Source organism: Oculina patagonica, chromosome 6 (assembly GCF_052425735.1).
Source record: "Oculina patagonica isolate OP01 chromosome 6, crgOcupat, whole genome shotgun sequence".
Lineage (NCBI taxonomy): Eukaryota > Metazoa > Cnidaria > Anthozoa > Scleractinia > Oculinidae > Oculina > Oculina patagonica.
The window spans coordinates 1,762,226-1,781,945 of NC_135763.1; the positions used below are offsets into that span (position 1 = coordinate 1,762,226).

Genomic DNA, 19,720 nt, shown 5'->3' on the forward strand with positions numbered 1-19,720 from the left:
GAATATCCATCAACACTCCTTCCTATCCTCAAATTTCCATGCCTGATCTCAGGCCATGACCAGCAGAGGGAACCTGAAGTAGATTGTCTTAGAAAAATGTCATCAAAGCTGTACTAGATAGAAGCCTGGGCGGTGTTCGCAATTCGCAAACTTTTCAACTTGTGCCAGTGTCACAATCGTACTAAAAGTGTTGGTGGGAGTCAAGTCGCTTATGCTTCAAATAAGTACACTCCAGAGCTCAAACACAAAACAACAACAAGACAAAATTGCAGTTATGGAGAGGGCTTTGACTCCTTGCCTTGTCCCAGGGGGTGGGGCGATTTATAGTAACTTTCAGTTGTTTGACTTTCGTCAGATCAAAATTTCCGCGAGGGGTGAACAGCTACGGTTGGTTGGTCCAAAAATTACATGACACAGGTGTCCTTAAAACGTCCGTAGGCATCATACTGGCGTAGGGGCCTCCCTCCTCCGCAGAACCCCCTAAGGAAGTTGAAAACACAAGGAGAGAAACGAAAGCGCTGTAAAGCCGGACGGGGATACCTAAGAGCTTACAGGCGCGTTTACACGACAGAGAAAATTTAGTACGGACCCGTCAAAAAATTGGTCCGGACCTGACCACTTCTGTAGAGAAACAGTCAAATCAAAGCGGGGCCATAAAGGCGTGTTTACATGACAGGGTCGGTACCCAATTTTCTGTCGTGTAAACGCGCTTTTCGTTTAGTTGCCTCTAATCATCATCCGCCCTGTGCCAGTTTCCGTTTCCATCTCACTAATGTAACTTTTTCTCAACGGCGCTTAGGACTAGAGTGCTGTACCAAAAAAAAAATAAAGAAAAGAAACGTGGAAGAAGCAGCGAGCGAGAAGCATGGTGGGGGTAGTGTTGGGTGGGGGGGGGGGGGGGGGGCAAACGAAAGAAAACTCAGCCCTCCGCTCCTCCCGTTGTTTTGCGGTGGCTCTCAGTTCTCTCGCGTTTTTCCACGCGTTTGACGATCAACAGTCAAATACACACGTGCGAAGCGTGCTAGCAATCTATCGAGCTTGTAATAACTTTGAGAACCACACAGACAAAGGATCACAAAGTGTCACACTCGGACACAAACCCATGGCCTCGCCAGTACATTTCGCATGCACACAGCGGGAGCCACTTCACCTGGGCAGTGGCAGCCATGCGCAGCTGTTTCGGCCTTAACTCGGTTAGGCCTCATCAGCAAGGCATAGCCGTCGGACAGCGATAGTTCTAAAAACCCTATGTAGTCCTCCCGTTTACTGCCGAGGCGTGTGGAAAACATTTTTAAGCACCAACTCCATACGACGCATGTGATTAAGTCTAACAAGGCCAAATTAGCTGTCCATGGCTGCCACTGCCGGCTGATATGGCCGTGCACATGCGTAAGGTACTAGCCAGGTCACTTGCTTTACATGTAAGTGTTTCTCTTGTAACATTGAGATTAAATATAAGGCGCGAGTTATTTTCTTGTGGCCTGGATGCATTTCTTTCCACATGGAAAAGGTGGGTGCTGGGATTGGAGCTATTTTACAACACAACGAACTCAAGATTTTGGCAAGTTCTGATTTCTTTATTACAGATGTAAGACCTAAAATATGACAGCAAAAATAAGTGATTTATTTTTTAATTAAATTAAAATTAAATTAAATTAAACTATTATTAATAGTTATACATATTAACAGCATAACGATTAATTTAATTAGACTTTGGTATATTATTCTGGGGAAAGCAACTATCATGCATTCAAATTTGTCACTGGCTCGGCACTTTAATATTTTCGTAATTTTTATATTGATATTGCAACGAGAAACTAGATATTGTTGATAGGAATAAAGGAAAGAGATAAAACTTTCCGACTTTCATTAAAAATTTCAATGCGTATTCTCCTAAAAAATATATATACCAACTCTTCTAAACTTGTCGCTAAAAAACTTGAATTGTTTACTTTAACATTTCCTAACTATTTTCTTTTCCTTAAAAACTCTGAAAATAATCTTTAAATTAATGTAATTTTAGCTTTCCAAGCTAGATATATTATACAATTTATGTAAAAATAGATTTCATAAAAAATATCAAATAATTTTAAAACTCCATGTTAAAGCGCCAAAACATTGAATCTGCCAAAAACGGTTCAAGCGGATTAAAATTTCCAGGCAAGGGGAATTTTAAAGACTTACTAGTAAATATAAGAAAGTGTTACATGCATGAAATAACACATTTCAAAGAGTGTTTCACACAAAACAATATCGACAGCGATCTTTGTCGGGTTTGTTGATTGCACATTTGAAAAAAAAAAACTATCGAAAATCAAGTCAGCCAGGCAAACTTATGTTATGGTGACAAACGTAGAGGAAAATACGATGAACAGAGACGAGATAATTCGAGAAATGTCAAATTTACAATAGCCTATGTATTTTAATTATGTAGCAATTCTGGTCACAAGTCTATAAATGTAACAATTTCTGAATGCATCGTTTGTAGCAGGTTTCGATCCACTGTAAACATTGACCCCAGCAAAGACCACCTCCTATGTTCCCGGTCAAATTACTCCTATACAACAGCCCAAAAAGTATCAGGTAGCTTAAAGATCCGTTTCCTCGAACAACCATACTTCGCACCTGAATAATACAAGCCTTCAAGAAAAAACTCGTTGCTGATCGATTCTTGATCTTGTGAATAGGCAATTAAGGTCGGTCGGAGATCACGTGAACTCCAGTGGTTTTACATTGCGGAAAACTGCACACTTCGATAGATCTGTGCTAACCAATAGCGATTTTCTCTCAGGGACTGTATCTGTGAAAGAGAAACCGTAAAAATCACTTCAAAGCAATCAGTTTTTCACGCTTTTTAATCTTCACATGACCCAATAAGGTAAGCATTACAGCAAGAGAACGTTCGATAGATTCACTGAACCAGTTTTTCTTGTTTGTGGATCTGGTCAACTTGCTCTGAACGTGGCTAGTAACGGTTTCCACGGGAATAACGAATTTTGTCTCCCTTTTAATTGTGTCCCCAATTAGTCCATAAGGGCTAAACACACAGACACGGTAATAAAGTTTTTATCTTATCTTATCTTACTCCTGACAGTAGTAATGTACTACACTCTGAGGCAAAAAATTTTTTGCCTTAGAGATTTAGTACATAACTACTATCAGCACTGGATTCCAAAAACTGAAGCCAAATCTGAAACCAAAACTGAAGCCAAATCTGAAAAACTAAATCTGAAAAACTAAATCTGAAGCCAAAGTGAAAAACCTAAACTGAAATCAAATCTCAGAATCAACCCTAGGTCAACCCAAGGTCAAAAAATGGAAACCAAACCTTGAAGCCAAATCTATAAACTAAACCTTGATTAAATGATAAAAATAATCTTTGATTATTTTTGACAATATTTAAAAAAAACTTCTTATACTCTTTTTTAAAAATCTTGCATCTTAGTGCGTTTAAAACAAACCTCGTTGACATAATGAAAATCAAAACCTAGGATAAACAGATGAGTTTGTCTTTAATATCCATAAGGATATGTTTCTATACAGCATAACAGCCCTGATCCTAATACCTATGATCTATTGTCAGTATCCATGTCATGGATAATGCTATTGTTGATATGTTTTTGTGTTAAAAGATGTCTCCATTTACCTGCCAATCTGTAGTCATATCCATTACATATATCACATATCCATGATTTATACCGCATGTAACGAGTCTTGCTTCTCCTAATAGCATCCTGTCTATCTTTTTCACAAAAATATCTTTGAAATCTAACCATTTATACAAATACTTTATATATTTTTATTTTCTTATGTGATGTTTTATAGTGCGTTTAAATTTGTTGTAAATCCTTGAATGGAATCCAAATATTGAAATCATTACTATAACCCTTCCATTTGACTAAAGCTTGTTTCTTCTTATAATCCCTCCGAATGACTTTATCAATTCTGAATACATCCTGTTTTGCTTTTAATAATTCAGGTTCATAAAAGCTACCTTGTATTTCCTCATTTCTGAGGTCTTTCAATTTGTATGTAATGGGATTAGTATGTTGGATCTTAGTAATTACGAACATTTCTTCACTCCAATTCGGTGTATAACCCTTATCGAAAACAATTCGTTTATACTTAGATATTCGGACCTTGTCACCAACCTTAAATTTTGGTTTAGCTGATAATGGCTCCATATCACCGTATAGGTTAAGATATACAATTCCTTGATTCTTTTCCTTTGAAGCTTCTGTTGGTGTCATCTTTATTGAACTGTGTTTTGTATTATTGTATTCTTTTACCAGTATGGGTAGCATTTCAAGATACTGTGTGTTACCTTGAATAGTAAACTGTTTGTACATTTTATTTTTCAAAGTTCTATTAAATCTCTCAATAACAACAGCTTTACCTTCATTAAAAGTGGAATACATCTTAATATCATTTTGCTTTAGCCATTCCTTGAATGTTTTGTTATAAAATTCAGATCCCTGATCGACCCAGAGAAATTCAGGTTTACGTTTGTCATTAATGACAATATTGTTGAATGCGTTAGTTATTGATGTACCTTTCTTATCTTTCAATTGTATAGCCCAAGCGAATTTACTGAATACGTCAATTATAGTCAATAGATATTTATAACCTTTATTCCATTTTGAAAGTTTATCCATAAAAACTAAATCAGCAGACCATATGTCGTCAATTCCATTTGATATTACTCTTCTAGTTTTAAATTTTCGTCTGATTGGTTTATGTAACTCATCGGCTAATTGTTGAGACCAATCATTTTTACTCAACGCCGTTTTCCGTTTTTTGGCTTTTTAACACCGAGCCCTATTTTAGCCTTGGTTGCAATTACATTACGAGCGACAGTATGACCCCATTGACGTTGAGAATAAGGGGTAGAGTCGAGCTCTTGGATCATTTTTTGGTCAGCTTTATGCTTGCAACTTAGTTGTTTAGATTTTGCTTTATTTCCACAAACGCTGTATGCAATATCATGCCTCATCGCTATTTCATCCGTTCTGCCTGTCGGTTTTTGAAATATTTGAAGTATTTCACCTGTATTTGGATCATATTTTACTTGTTTTTCGAGAGGATTATAAGGACCCAAAAAGGCATAGCCATGGGGTACCCAGCCGGCTTTTGGTTTTGGCAATTTCCCAATCAATTTATGTATATCAAGAGCGCCTCCTTTAATAAATTTGCTTTTTTTCTTCCTGCATATTTGACAAACTGATTTTTCCATAAGCCGACCATTTTTAGCTTTTACCTTTTTAGAGTTTAATGATTTGGTTTGTTTTTTACACGATAGACAATACGATTGGCACATTATATATATTGATTAGATATTTAATCGCAATAATGATTTATCCATTTTCCATTTTTATACTCACTGAAATTGCATTTTGGGTCGAGATTTTCATTTTTATATGCACCAGCGGGCTTCCAAAAATTAGATGTCTGAATCCCGCTTTTTTTATTAAATATACCTTTAGCAAAGTCACCGCGCCAATATTTTTTAAATAGATCTTTATCAGCTCCCGTAACTGACATGATACCCGATGCTAAGTCTTGAGCCTGTTGAAAAAATGGAATTTTATCACCAATCTTTTTGTTAATGCTTTGTCCAACTCCTCGTCCTTTTTTCTCACTCACAAAACGAGTTTTAGTAATACCACAAGAAACGCATTTCGATTTGAGTATTAAACGATTGTTTTTTGTTCTCATATATTTTTCAGAATTAGGAACTGAATTAGTTTTTATTTTTTCACGTACACAATACGATTTAGTCATTGTATATATATTACGTTACATATTTTTGAAATAATGTTGAATGAATTTTTCATTATTCATTGTGTCATATATGTCAAACACTTCTAATAAATTATAATACGAATTCCCCTTATTCATTTCGTTAAGAAAGTATAAAGAGAAGTATCCGCATGTGGTTGTATTTATATTCTGTATCTGATTGTTTTGATGTATCAATGTTAAATTCTTCTTTTTTGCGTGATCGACTATTTCTTGAAATGGAGGCATACCAAAACTATCAAAATAATTGATTACCTTATCTTTTACATAAGTTGCAACCCAATGGCTACCGCTCATATAAGATGGTTCAAGATTGTAAATAAATAATGCTTGTCTATGGTTATGTGGTACTCTTTCATCCCTTGACAAAACATCACTGATTGGGATGCTTAAATATCTGCACCATTTTATTAGATCAAAATTACTCATCGGTATATTCTTATGGAATGTTGGCTTTCTTACTTTCTTTTTGGTTTCAAGATCTTTTTTTTTGGAAGCACCAATCCACCTGTTCTAAGAAATTTATCATATTCACCCCAAGAACCGATGAATGGTGGCGGTCTGTAAGATAATGCATTTCTCTTATTTGGTAGTTTAATTTTGCCACCGTTTTTTGATCTTTGTTTCCTAATGATTTGTGGTGAATAATAAGGGTATTCTATTTGCATTCCTGTCCCTCCTTGAGGGGGAGTGACTTGAATTCCTTTTCCAATCACCTTTCGCATTTTACTTATTTGTGTTTTAGATAAACTCAATGTAATGCCTTTACCCTCACTTTTTACTTTATTATGCCGTGTTATTTGTCTTTTTGTAAGGTATAACTCAGTATTACCCTTCTTTTTGATCTGATGCTTATCAATCAATAAACTCACTTCACTTGAATTTTTGATTGCTCTGGCTAGCTTTTTCATTTGGCCTTCTGTTAAAGGAATATATGTTGAAATATATTTTGTGCTCATAGTCTTGCTCTATATATAATAGTGTTAGATTAAATATTACATAAAAATAAGTTCATTCCCAATTTTGTCAATTACAATTTTTTCTTCATAAAGAACTACAGCGTATATCATATAATCGTCAGTAGCTTGTACATTCAATCTGTAATGAAACAATAACTGTTTTGGATCATCAGTAACCGATTCCTTATGATTTCTTAAATCGAAATAGATAACAGGAAATAATTCAGAATAATTTTGTAAATTTAACTGAGTTCCTGTATTGTAGTCGTTGGTTCTGAATGCATATTCTTGAATGTCATTATATAATCTTGGTTTAAAATCACAATCATACTCTAGTTCTGGAGTAAAATATGAATTCCCAAGTTGCAATCGACAGGTAGATAGTGTACATGCATTATCACCCGCATTTATTTTAAAAGTATCAAAAATAAAGGGATTTTCTAATTCATTATTTGACTTGTTTCTTTGCAGATATACAAAAACATGTTTTGCATTTTTAATAGCTGGTGTAATTTGATATATCCCAGAAATAGCAGTTGTTGGTGATGAATGTTTAATAAATTCTCTTAAATATGTCCATTTTGTTGCTGTTAAAAAACTACTATTCACTAATTTTTGTCCTGCTGATGTAAAGTTCAAACGTGGTAGCCATAACTGAAAATCTAGAACCACATATCGTGTTTCAGCACCCCCAACTCTGTAAATAAATTCTCTATCATCATTTAGTGTTATGTTTAGTTCGATTTGCATAGGTGGTATCATTTTATCTCGTAGTTCTTGAAAAATGGAAAACCTATTCAACGGAATACACGCATATACGTCTTTTGATTGTGCGCACAATTCACCTCTTTTAATTGCTCCTACTTTTGGGGCTGTTGTCAAATTGCCCACTAATGCAGCTCTATCGTCAAGATACCAATTAAAATTGGTAGCTACTGTACGACTATAGTCATCAGAAAATTCAAGCAATCCTTTTATGAAACAGATTTTATGCAGGTCATTACCATCGTAAGGTTTTTTACCTCCTGAAGTTATCATAATGTGATTTATAATACTGGAACTATCATTTATCGTTGACGTTAGCACAGGTGTTTCTAGAGCATTGGCAACGATAGCTGTACCATCAGCCTTTTTTTGAAGTTTGTATTTGACGATAAAGTATCCGTTATACCAATCGAACCAAGAAGAACGATCAGTCATATTGAATATATACCCTGTTTTTTCCTGATATAAGCCATTTGCCGGCTGAATAATGGGTGTTTGCAGATTGAATCTGAGATAATCAACTTTTTCAACATTTTCTATGCTTCTGAAACTCATTTATATTATTAGATTAGATAATTTACTTCAATTGTGCTAATCGTTTCAAAATAAGATCCCCAGCTTTTTCACTTCTATTTAACACGGTTTTTAAACTTTTCTTTTGTGCTTTGATTATTGGTGATTTATTGATATCTTTTATCATTTTTTTAGAATATTGTCCGATATTTGATAAATCATTAGTTATTAAACCTGATCCTTTATGGCGATATTGATATAAACCTTTTTTAGGGTTATAAAATTTTGACCATTCGTATACTCGATTCATTTTATATTATTAGTTTAGATTAATTCACCTCTTTGATAACGATATGAAACGCCGTATCGATTTCATTTAAATCAATGGGACGATTATACGAATCGGTTATATATAGTCTGATTGAATCAATACTATTTTTATTAATTGGTGAAAATTTTAGTCGTCTTGGTTGAAGAGTGAAAGGGAATGATCTACGAATGCCTTGTGCAATGATACTAAAACAAAATAATACATCTCTGGATTCATCTGTCAAGGATCTGTTAGTCAAATCGCAATGAATACATATCATATCAACGCTCCTTGTTAAATCAGGTATTTTGTCACTTATATTACTCCCTGAAGTTAAAATTTTCTTTTCAAAACCCAGAATCAAATTAAAGTCTGATACAGATAGATCTAATTCATAATTTGGCTTTATGGTTATTATTGTTCTAAATAATGATAAATCAAACGTAACTGAAAATGGATAATTATCACCATCTTTACCAGTTGTATTTTTTAAAAAAGTATCAATGTCTGTATATGAATACATTCCATTAGGAAATTCAATATTTTTAAAACTTGTATCACTACCAACGGTTTTTCGATATCTTATTTTAGTATTAGTGAATGAGGATGCGATATTGTACCAACTATATGTCATCGTTATAATCTCATCCAGTGCCATTTCATAATTTTTATTTTGATCCAAGAAAAGTGGCTGTTCAAGATAAATAGTGAAATCATGTGCTTTCTGATTATAATTATTGGCTTGTCTTTTCGCCCTGAATGAACTAAGTATCAAATGTTTTTCCATTATATATATTTAAATTAGATAAAATAGTTGTTATAAATTTTTTCATAAAGACGCTTTGTAATTCTTTTCACTCTTAACAGTTCATCTATTATTGTAATACCTTGGTTTTTTAATTCATAACTCGTATTTCCAGCGGATATGCTTCCACAAATTATATCCAATTTTTCAATAAGTTTTTCAGGGTCTCTGTAATAAATAGCCTTATAATTATGGGCTAGACCACTACCTTCCCACTCATCTTCTTCTCTATCAGAATCAGGCGCTGTGTCCCTCCTCATACCCTCTATCTTATCAAATAATGATTTCTCTATAGCTGGTTTTATCTTAGGTTTAGTTTTTCTGGGGGTCTTTTTCAATTTTTCCGATTTTTCCCGTAACTCCGAAGCTGAAAAAGGAACTTTTTTGTATTCCATACGTTGTATTTTTTGCTTAGTTAATAACAACTGGTTTTCAATATTGTTAATTTGTTTTGTAAAATTATCTGATTGTTTTAATAGATCATCATATGATAGCCCACGATACTTTCCCGTTTTAACATAATTTTTTCCACTCTTATTTAATTTCCCAAGCAAAACATTAATCTGCCGTCTATCTTCCGAAAGATTTTTACGTAGATTGTTTAATTCCTGTTGGTCAGTCTTATTAATCAAAGTGGGATCCCATTCTTTTCTCTTCCGTGTTGTTGATGGTGCTTCAAAATCTGCTATTTCATCTTCATCAATTGGTAACGGTGGTTCATAATCGGGCATTTCATCTTCATCAATTGGTAACGGTGGTTCATAATCGGGCATTTCATCTTCATCAATTGGTATCGGGGGTTCATAATCGGGCATTTCATCTTCATCAATTGGTGGCGGTGGTTCAAAATCGGGCATTTCATCCTCATCCTCATCTTCTGGAAGATGATCACCCTCTCTTACCCCTTTATTTTCCAACTTTTTAGTTGCTTCAATTTGAGTGTCGAGACGAGATGTCACTGGTTTAAACATTTTTGCGAATTTGATTTCGCCTAATTGATCTACCAATTTTGAAGACATTATTTGATTATTAATTGATTTGATTTGATTTTCAACTTCTTCTTTTTGTTCAGCAATTTTTTGCCAAGCTAATAGACTCATTTATATATATATTAGTGTAGATTATTATCGGTCTTCCAGAAGTCTTTCATCAGTCTTTCATCAGTCTTCCAGAAGTCTTTCATCAGTCTTTCATTAGTCTTCCAGAAGTCTTTCATCAGTCTTTCATCAGTCTTCCAGAAGTCTTTCATATTATATAATTAAATAATATAAATGAAGATACCAAATTTAGACAGAAAATCATCACATAAGCCTGAGAGAAAGTTATGCGATTTTATAAGCGAAGATTATAGAATGCTCGTAGCGGGCAGTAGCAATTGCGGTAAATCAAACCTAATGATGTTCATGTTGAGAAAACCGCTTGTCTTTTATGATAAAATATATATTTATACCCCTAATCAGCATCAAGATAAAATTCAAGATCTTATAAAGTTGATGCAGGAAATATCTGGTTTTGTAGGTTATGATGTGCTCGAAGTTGGTGGTGAAGATGATATAAAAAATACAAATGAGTATCAAGATGATAACAGAAAAGTTGTTATTTTTGACGATATGATGAATTCAAACAACAAAATTCAAGATAAAATAGCTAACCATTTTACTGATGGTCGACATCATAAGATTAGCCCTATATATCTGAGTCAAAGCTACTATGATGTTCCGCAAAAAATTCGGTTAAATTGCTCTCATATGATTCTATATCCACCCACGACAAAAAATAACCTCCAGATGATTGCAAGAGAAAATCTGATATCACCGAATTTGTTTGATAAACTCAAAAAATATGAGTTTTTATTTCTTGACAAACAAAAAAATACCGTAAAAAAGAATTTCGACGAATCTACATTATAATCTAATATATTAACATAGATGGGTTACATTAATGACGAAAATGATTTTATATCAACTAAATATTCTCAAAGTGCAAAACCTGCAATTGGTTTTAAATTGACTAGCCATGGTAACTATTATATGGACAAAAAGAAAATATTCGGGTTAAAGACACAAGATGACGTTGCAGTGGATGCTGATTATGATTCATATGCAAAAGACTTGAGTAGTGCTATTAATAAGAGATATCTTAATCAATTTTGTTTAAAAAAAAATAGAGATGAAACTACTTTTGATTGTGTTGGACTTTCACTTCAGAACACTGAAGCTTACTATGATGGGTTGTATAACGACTTATCAATACCGAATGTTGAATACGTAAAATTAGAAGACAATAAAGTCAAAACAGAACTAAACAACAAACTCACTGATAAAGCCGATCTTAGTACCAATAACGAACAAACGTTTAACAGCATAATAAATGTCCCGAATTTCGATCAAGGCTATAGCAATATGTCTAACGTAATGAATAAAGAATATATTGACTCAAGAGACGCGCTTAAAGCAGACAAATCATACACTGATAATACATATTTAACCAAAAATACCGGAGCTATTTTATCTAACAGTATTCAGAGTAAGGCTTCGAAGGTATATGTAGACAGTACTTTTCTAACTAAATCCGTTGGTAATGGCTTAGCTCAGAGCATACAAAATAGGCTCAATATTCACGGTAGTAACATGATGCAGGCAAATCTCCATATGGGTGGGTATAATATAACCCATCTAAAAAACCCAACCAATGATACAGACGCTGTAAACAAAAAATATATGCTTGATCATGTTGATAGCAGTCATATAACTTCCGTTGGCCAAGAAAACACGTTTGCCCATATAATGACCGATAGTATCAATCAATTAAGCGAGGAAGATGATATAAAGTTAGGCAGTTTAATCGATCATCCGAATTCATACCATAAGATCAATACGAAAGTTGTAGACAGTAAGCTGGTACTTGACAGCAATAAAGGCTACTACTCAAGCAGATTAGGTATCAATGTATATAGTTTACCAATCAATCGATACACAATGGTTTTCGAGCTATTTTTTCCAGCTGAAATAGATCATGATAGTCTAGATATCGATATTGTATCATCAATCGACAACATCGACAAATCAACTACGCGAGTTTATGATGGATATAGTCGAACAATAGCACAAATTAATAAATATCAGCAACATCCTAATAATTATCTCTATGTTGATATCGTTTTAAAGATGAAATCAGGGAACGCATATGTCCCAAAATTACAAACATATATCGTGATTTATGGAATAAAAGGTTATCAGAGTAACGTTGATCCTAGGATATACGATCAGCTATATTATGTTGAAAATGATAGAATAGCTTTCAATGCATCAATTGATATGAAAACAAAGACTATTTATGGTATTAAACCAGCTACTACTAATGACCAAGCTGTTAATTATGAACAGTTAAAAAATTTTCGGGACAATTTGAAGTCTGATCTTGAATTAAAAATGGATAAAAAAAGAAACATCAGCTATTACCATAAAATTTTCGAGTATTTTTATGATCTAACGGATCCATCTGAATTCATCATGGCAGATAGTAACGGTGCTGTAGTGTCTGGATTAAATAATGGTCTTGTGTTTTACCAATCAAAAATGCTAGCTGATTTTGATACGAAGAATGGTTTTTTTGGTGTTTTCGTAATTAATTTAAATGAAAATATCACTGAATCCAACGACTACACTATATATATATCATTTAAAAATGGCTATAAACACGGTGATAATAAAAGGATTAAAATTGAATTTATCGATGCAAGTAGCTTTGAATACCCATGGTTAAAAGTGGAGCAGAATAAGCTATTCCTCGATTATGGGTTAGATTCATATACAGAGCAAATTAGAGATGGTTATATAGGTAAATATATGAATCTCTGGTATACAAAGATACAGGATCAATTTAGAATCGCTGTTTGCAATAATGTTATGAGTATTGATCAAACATTTTCTGGGTTTAATATCAATACATCTAGCATTAAAATTTCTTCAGATTACTTTGTACAAAGAATCGGTTTTAGTAACACAGCAATGTCAGTAAATAGTCGAGAGTATCACAAAGTCCAATTTTTAGATAAAACAATGGGTATATTCTTCGAATAAATTATCTAACTCACTATTATATGAAAACTGCAGATTTAATACATGAGATGCTGAAAACTATTGAACGGTTGATTAAAAATATCAGAAAATTATACAACAGATTTAAAAATAGAAAGAAAACATTGTCTAATCAATAATATATGACAAAACAACGCAAAAATATATTCGAATGGAACCATATTAGTGACAAGTTAAATCAATCGCAAATTCAAGAATTGAAAGAATACTACAAAGTTTATCATAAAAAGTGTTGGTGTTATAAAAAAGCTACAAAAAGCTTTAGAAGGCTGAAATTAATAGGCAATTCGCTGGCTATTTTATTCGCTTCAGGAGGCATAGTATCGTCAATTTCAACTGGTGGTATCAGCCTGATTGCAATCAGCACGGGAGCTTTATTGATACAAGGCTGGCTTCAGCATCAGAATCTCGATTTAAAAATTCAAAATGGAATTTTTGCTTATCAAAGCTATCAGCATTTGCTTAATACAATAAAATTCATGTTAAGAACGGGGGAATATGAACTATCCAATATCTTTTTAATGATGAAAACTACTGACGACTACATATGCGATACCGGTCCAATAATCGATCGGTATCTGCTCAAATATGATGATAAATTTACTGAATAATCCGTGCAATCTCAGCCGATTTTAATGCTAAAATCTCACCCCAATACCGATCATTAAAAGCTCGCGTTTTTTTTGATTTAGTAAAACAGATGAAATTGTATGGTATACCAAGCATTTTAAACAGCTGTCTTATAATATATTTCGTTGAGATCATCCTCTTTCTTCTTTTATTTATAGATGGAAGAATAGTATCGATCTCATGAAACACTTTGTAAATCTTATCGCGATGATTATGAGACAATTGAACTCCATTTTTAATACATAAATCGTTTAAAACATTCTCAATATGGTATTTACGATTATAGATGCTTTTACGCCATATTTTGTGTCTGTTCTCGTAAAAATCGAAATACTCATTGTAATAAATAGAACCATGAACCAAACCGCAATTAATACAAACATTAATACCGTTTTGATTTGACATATCCTGCTTACTACAGCATGGCTTAGCATCCTTGTTACCTTTTATCAATAGTTGATCGCATAAAGGGCATATAGGTTCTTTTAAAATTTTTAATTCATCGTGGATTTCAGAATTACAAACCATTATATATATATAACACACATAACTTCACGGCACAGCTGTTTTTGGCAGTAAATTTTAGAGTAAACTTTTTGAGTAAACTTTTTGAGTAAACTTTACTCAAAAAGTTTATAAATAAAAAACTTTTTACTTGTTGAAATATGATTGGTCAATAGAAATCACGTCATTAAAAACATTGTGGAACCATCTTTTACTCATTAATCATTTATAACTTATGGCTAAAACCGTAAACTGAATAATTATGTATTTAATGTTGATCCTTACGAGGCCTTCCACGTTTTTTCTGGTTTTTAGATATACACTCTAAACGTACATGATTTTTGTCTTCATTTGATATTTCAGATAGCATTTTAATAATACAAATATTTGTTTTAAGGATGCTCTGAATACAATACATTTTATTAATGAAGGCTATATCATTCGAGCTTTGATCAGATTCTAAAAGGTGTTTGATATTTAATGTTATATCAGTCATTCTATATATATATTAAAGAAAATAATTATCTGTTTATATCTAAACGCACTATATTAATATAATGACAAGTTATGTAACCATATATTGTATAAGACCAATTGTCGTTACACAGTATGTCATTATATTGTAATCGTTGTTGATGACAACCAATAATATTTTATTACTGGTTATTTTTAAACGCACGATATATTTATAGTAAAAGATATAAAGAAATATCATTTATAGTATAATAAGAGAAAATGGGAAGAAATTTAAAGTATGATAACGACGCTGATAGAATAAACGCTATCAAAAATTCAAAGACTAAGTATATGTTAAATAAACGATGGAAATGCGATATATGTAATTACGATAGTTCATTAGCAGCTAAATGGACACATTTGAAGTCAAAAAAACATATCAAAAATGCTGTTATCAAAGCAATAGAAGATGATGATAGATTTGAAATAATTGATAATAACAATACACAATAAAACACTTTCATGCACTTTAACAATGACTAAATATATAAATATATCTAGTTATTCAAAAACATGAAATTAAAAAAATAAAAAAAAATAATTTTACTATAAGACACTTAAAGAAATAATAATTTCATATAGTATAAAAAATGGAAAAAAAAAATTTTAAAAACCCGCTAAAAACTCAAGATATGATCTCATCAGTACTCACATCTAAAAACGCTATTAAAAATAATATCTCTAATTATAATATGGAACAAAATACCATTGATCATAACAATAAACAATTTTTTATAAATAGTGTTGATAACACTCTTAGTTCTACTTCGGATGGAGATATACTCAATATTCCAAAAATGAAAGTAGTAAAACCGGCTATTGATAAAGATGGATATCCTTATATATATATCGCAGAAAAAGACTATGATAACCCTTATAATCTCAAGAAAAAGATATTAGTGAAAGACTTTATATTTAGAACATTTTATAACGAAATTCCTGATGATAAAGTCGTTGTAAATGAAAATGGTGACAAAAATAATAACAGTATTGGTAATTTAGTGTTGATTGATAGCATCACAAAGGCTGAACCCAAACTCGTAACCAAACCAAAACCCCAAAACAAACCAATAGTTGAACCAATAAAGAAACCAACAAACAAACCCAAACCCAAACCAAAAACTAAAACAATAAGCTTTATCAAACAATTATCCAATGATTACCTAGCTGATGCTAAAAAAATGGGTTTTTCATGGATGGATTTGGTGAAAAAGAGTACCAGACAAGCAGTGATTAACAAAGTACATAAATATCGAAACGATAAGACTTTGGATAAGGCTATACGGGACAAAAACGACAGTATAATACGTGATGCACAACTCAGTCAAATGGAAGATTCAATTAGAGAAGCTCACTTTAAACAGATGATGAACAAAATTAAACAACAACACAAGAAGCTGATTAGCAGTCAAAATCCAATTTCAAGAACTAAACTCACAAATGAATTTAATTTCGATGACAGCATTTATGATACAACATCCAATGACCAGCCTCTATTTAAAATAACTGAAATTGGAAATACCGAAAATAAAAAATTCAATGCTTACACTAATGAGTTCAAAATAAATGTACGTAAAAATGCTATAAGCAATAAAAATGAAATTTTTAGTGTTTTCGAAAAAACGGTTGAAATGGCAATAAAGAAAAGACAGTTAAAAGGTAATGACAGACTCAGATTGGTAATTTTAAATGATGAATTAAATAATCCTATATCAACAAAAATGATAAAAATTTCTGATTTCAAGTTAAATCAACTCTCAGACATAATCAATACTTTAGAATATAAAGAGATAGATTTAGAAAATTGCATAATAATTATTCAATCTGTCAAAATACCCAGTGGTAAAGGAAGATTATATTTATCAATACAAACAGTGAATAGAAAGCAATGTATTATCACCATAAAAAACACCGACTCAATATGCCTTGCTAGGGCCATTGTAACAGCTTATGCTAATTTACACCCTGAGAATTACACCACAACTCAGTTGAAAGATGGGTTCAATAAAAGCAGAAAACTACAAGAAATTCAAGCCAAAGAACTTCATAATAATGCTAATGTTGAAATTAACGATTATGGAAATTCTTTAGAAGATGTAAATAGCTTTGCATCACATTTAGATATTGAGATTAACATTATCGATTCTGAGCAGTTTAATGAAATCATATATACAGCTAATAATGGTAAAATTAACAAAATTTATTTATACAAAACACGGAATCATTTTGATGTCATAAAATCAATGACAGCTTTTCTAAATGTAGCATATTACTGTCATAGTTGCAAAAAAGCTTATACAAGACGTGATAAACACAAATGCCCCCAAAAATGCCTTTCTTGCTTTAAATATTTCCCAGACGGTAATAAATGCAATGGTAAAGACGTTACCTGTAAACACTGCAATCGTGTTTTTCATGGTAAAAGTTGCTTTAAAAACCATACAAGAAATCGATCGAAAAAAGATGATGATGATTCAGTGTGTACCAGTGTAGCAAAATGTTTAAAATGCAATCAAATCATCCTAAAACCATATATTAAAATACATAAATGTGGTTACAAAATGTGTAATAATTGTAATAGCTATTGTGAAAGCAAACATAAATGTTTCATGAAAAAGATCAAGTGTAAGGGTGGAAATTGCATCAAAGATAACAAAAATCCTTGCAGATTAAATAAAAACATAAAACGAAAAGATTATTGCTACTCATGTAGAACGTATAATGAAAAATATTTATTTTTCGATTTCGAATGTACACAAAACACTGGAACACATGAAGTTAATTTAGCTATCGGCCATGATTTCAATGGTAATGAATCAATCTTCAATGATATTAATAGTTTTTGTAGTGGTATTCTTAATGAAAAATATAAAGGATACACACTTCTGGCTCACAATTCCAAAGGGTACGACTCCCATTTTATTCTTAAATGGTGTATTGATAATGGTTTTAAACCTTACTGTATTTACAATGGTGCAAAAATTATGATGATGGAAATTTCACAATTAAGAATCAAAATAATCGACAGTTTAAATTTTATTCAACAACCCTTATCATCGTTTCCAAAAACGTTTGGCTTAGATGAGCTGAAAAAAGGATATTTCCCACATTATTTCAACAAAATTTGTAATCAAAACTATATAGGAGAAATACCTTCTAAAAAGCATTATGGGTATAATCAAATGAAAACCCACGATAGACAGAAATTTTTACAATGGTATGATGAACGTGTAAAGGAAAATTATGTTTTCGATTTCAAAAAAGAAATAATTGAATACTGTAGGTCAGATGTTGATATATTAAGAAGGTGTATGTTAAAATTCAGACAAGATTTCATGATCCAAGAAAATATCGATCCACTAAAATACATCACAATTGCTGGGGTGTGCATGGCTATTTACAGAGGTAATTATATGCCAAAAGATACTATAGCTGTGGTTGATAATGTTGTTCAAACAGAAAACCATAGTGCAGTCAGTATTGCATGGCTTGATTACATAAGCAAGAAAAATAATATTAAGATCCAGCATGCTTTGGCAGGAGGTGAAAAACTCATCAATAACAAATTAAAAGTTGATGGTTTTTGTAAGGAAACAAATACTGTTTATGAATTTCAAGGTTGTTTCTGGCATGGTTGTCCAGATTGTTACAAACCTGATGTTATCAATAATAAGAATCAATGCGATATGGGCACTTTGTATAATAAAACACAAGCTAAAAATAACAAAATAACATCTGCTGGTTACAATCTTATTGAAATGTGGGAATGTAAATTAAAAAATGATAAATGTTTCCAAAAATATTATAAAAATGATTGGAATAGAGAAGTGATTGCCCCACTAAACCCGAGAGATGCTTTCTATGGTGGACGAACAAATGCTGTAAAACTGCTGTATAAATTCAAAGAAGGTGAATGTGGTAAATATGTTGATTTTTGTTCCCTGTATCCATCAGTTCAGTTCTACAAAAAATATCCCATAGGTCATCCTGAAAAAATTATATCGCCAGAAAAATACGATAAGAAATGGTATGGATTCATAAAATGCAAAATTTTACCCCCAAGAGAATTATACCATCCTGTTTTACCTCAGAGAATCAAATGTGAAAAGGCTGAAAAGCTAATGTTCCCTCTGTGTATATCATGTGCTAAATCAAAACAACAAGAAAGATGCCAACATAGTGAAAATGAACGAGCATTTGTAGGCACATGGACAACAGATGAGGTCAATAAGGCCATTGAAAAAGGCTATAAAATTATAAAAATATATGAGGTTTGGCATTTTGAGAAGTCATCCGATGATCTATTCAAAGGTTATATAAAAAAATTCCTGAAGTTAAAACTCGAATCAACAAAATATAATTTTAAAAATGACAAAGAAGAAATGATGTTCAGAAATAAAGTCAAAAATAAATTAGACATTGAATTAGGTGAATTACATGAAAATTCAGGTCTACGAGCTATTGCAAAAATGTGCTTGAACTCACTTTGGGGTAAATTTGGACAACGAAATAACATGAATCAATGTAAATACGTAACTGATATAAATGAATTTTATCAAGTAGTTCTCGACGATACTTTAGGTAATTTAAACATGAATTTCATAACTGATGAGATGGTACAGATGAGTTACACTTATAAGGATCAGTTTGTTGATAATTCCTATAATACAAATATCTATGTAGCCTGTTTCACGACTAGCAGTGCACGGTTAATGTTGTATGAAAAACTTGACTATTTGGATAAACAGGTATTATATTTTGATACAGATAGTATTGTGTATATCGAATCCCAAAATAGTAAGGTGATAGAAACAGGTGA

The 19,720-nt window shown here is 32.2% G+C and overlaps 1 protein-coding gene across 1 annotated transcript in view; it reads right to left on the reverse strand.

The window, feature by feature from the left end:
* Positions 1-1,592: 1,592 nt before the first annotated feature.
* The window catches only part of LOC144656077 (guanine nucleotide exchange protein smcr8a-like), a 43,675-nt gene continuing 25,547 nt past the window's right edge, over positions 1,593-19,720 (reverse strand). The window contains exon 31 of the mRNA XM_078516299.1: positions 1,593-2,800. Coding sequence (XP_078372425.1) covers positions 2,709-2,800 — 92 coding nt within the window. The 3' untranslated portion in view covers positions 1,593-2,708. The remainder of the gene's footprint in view (positions 2,801-19,720) is intronic.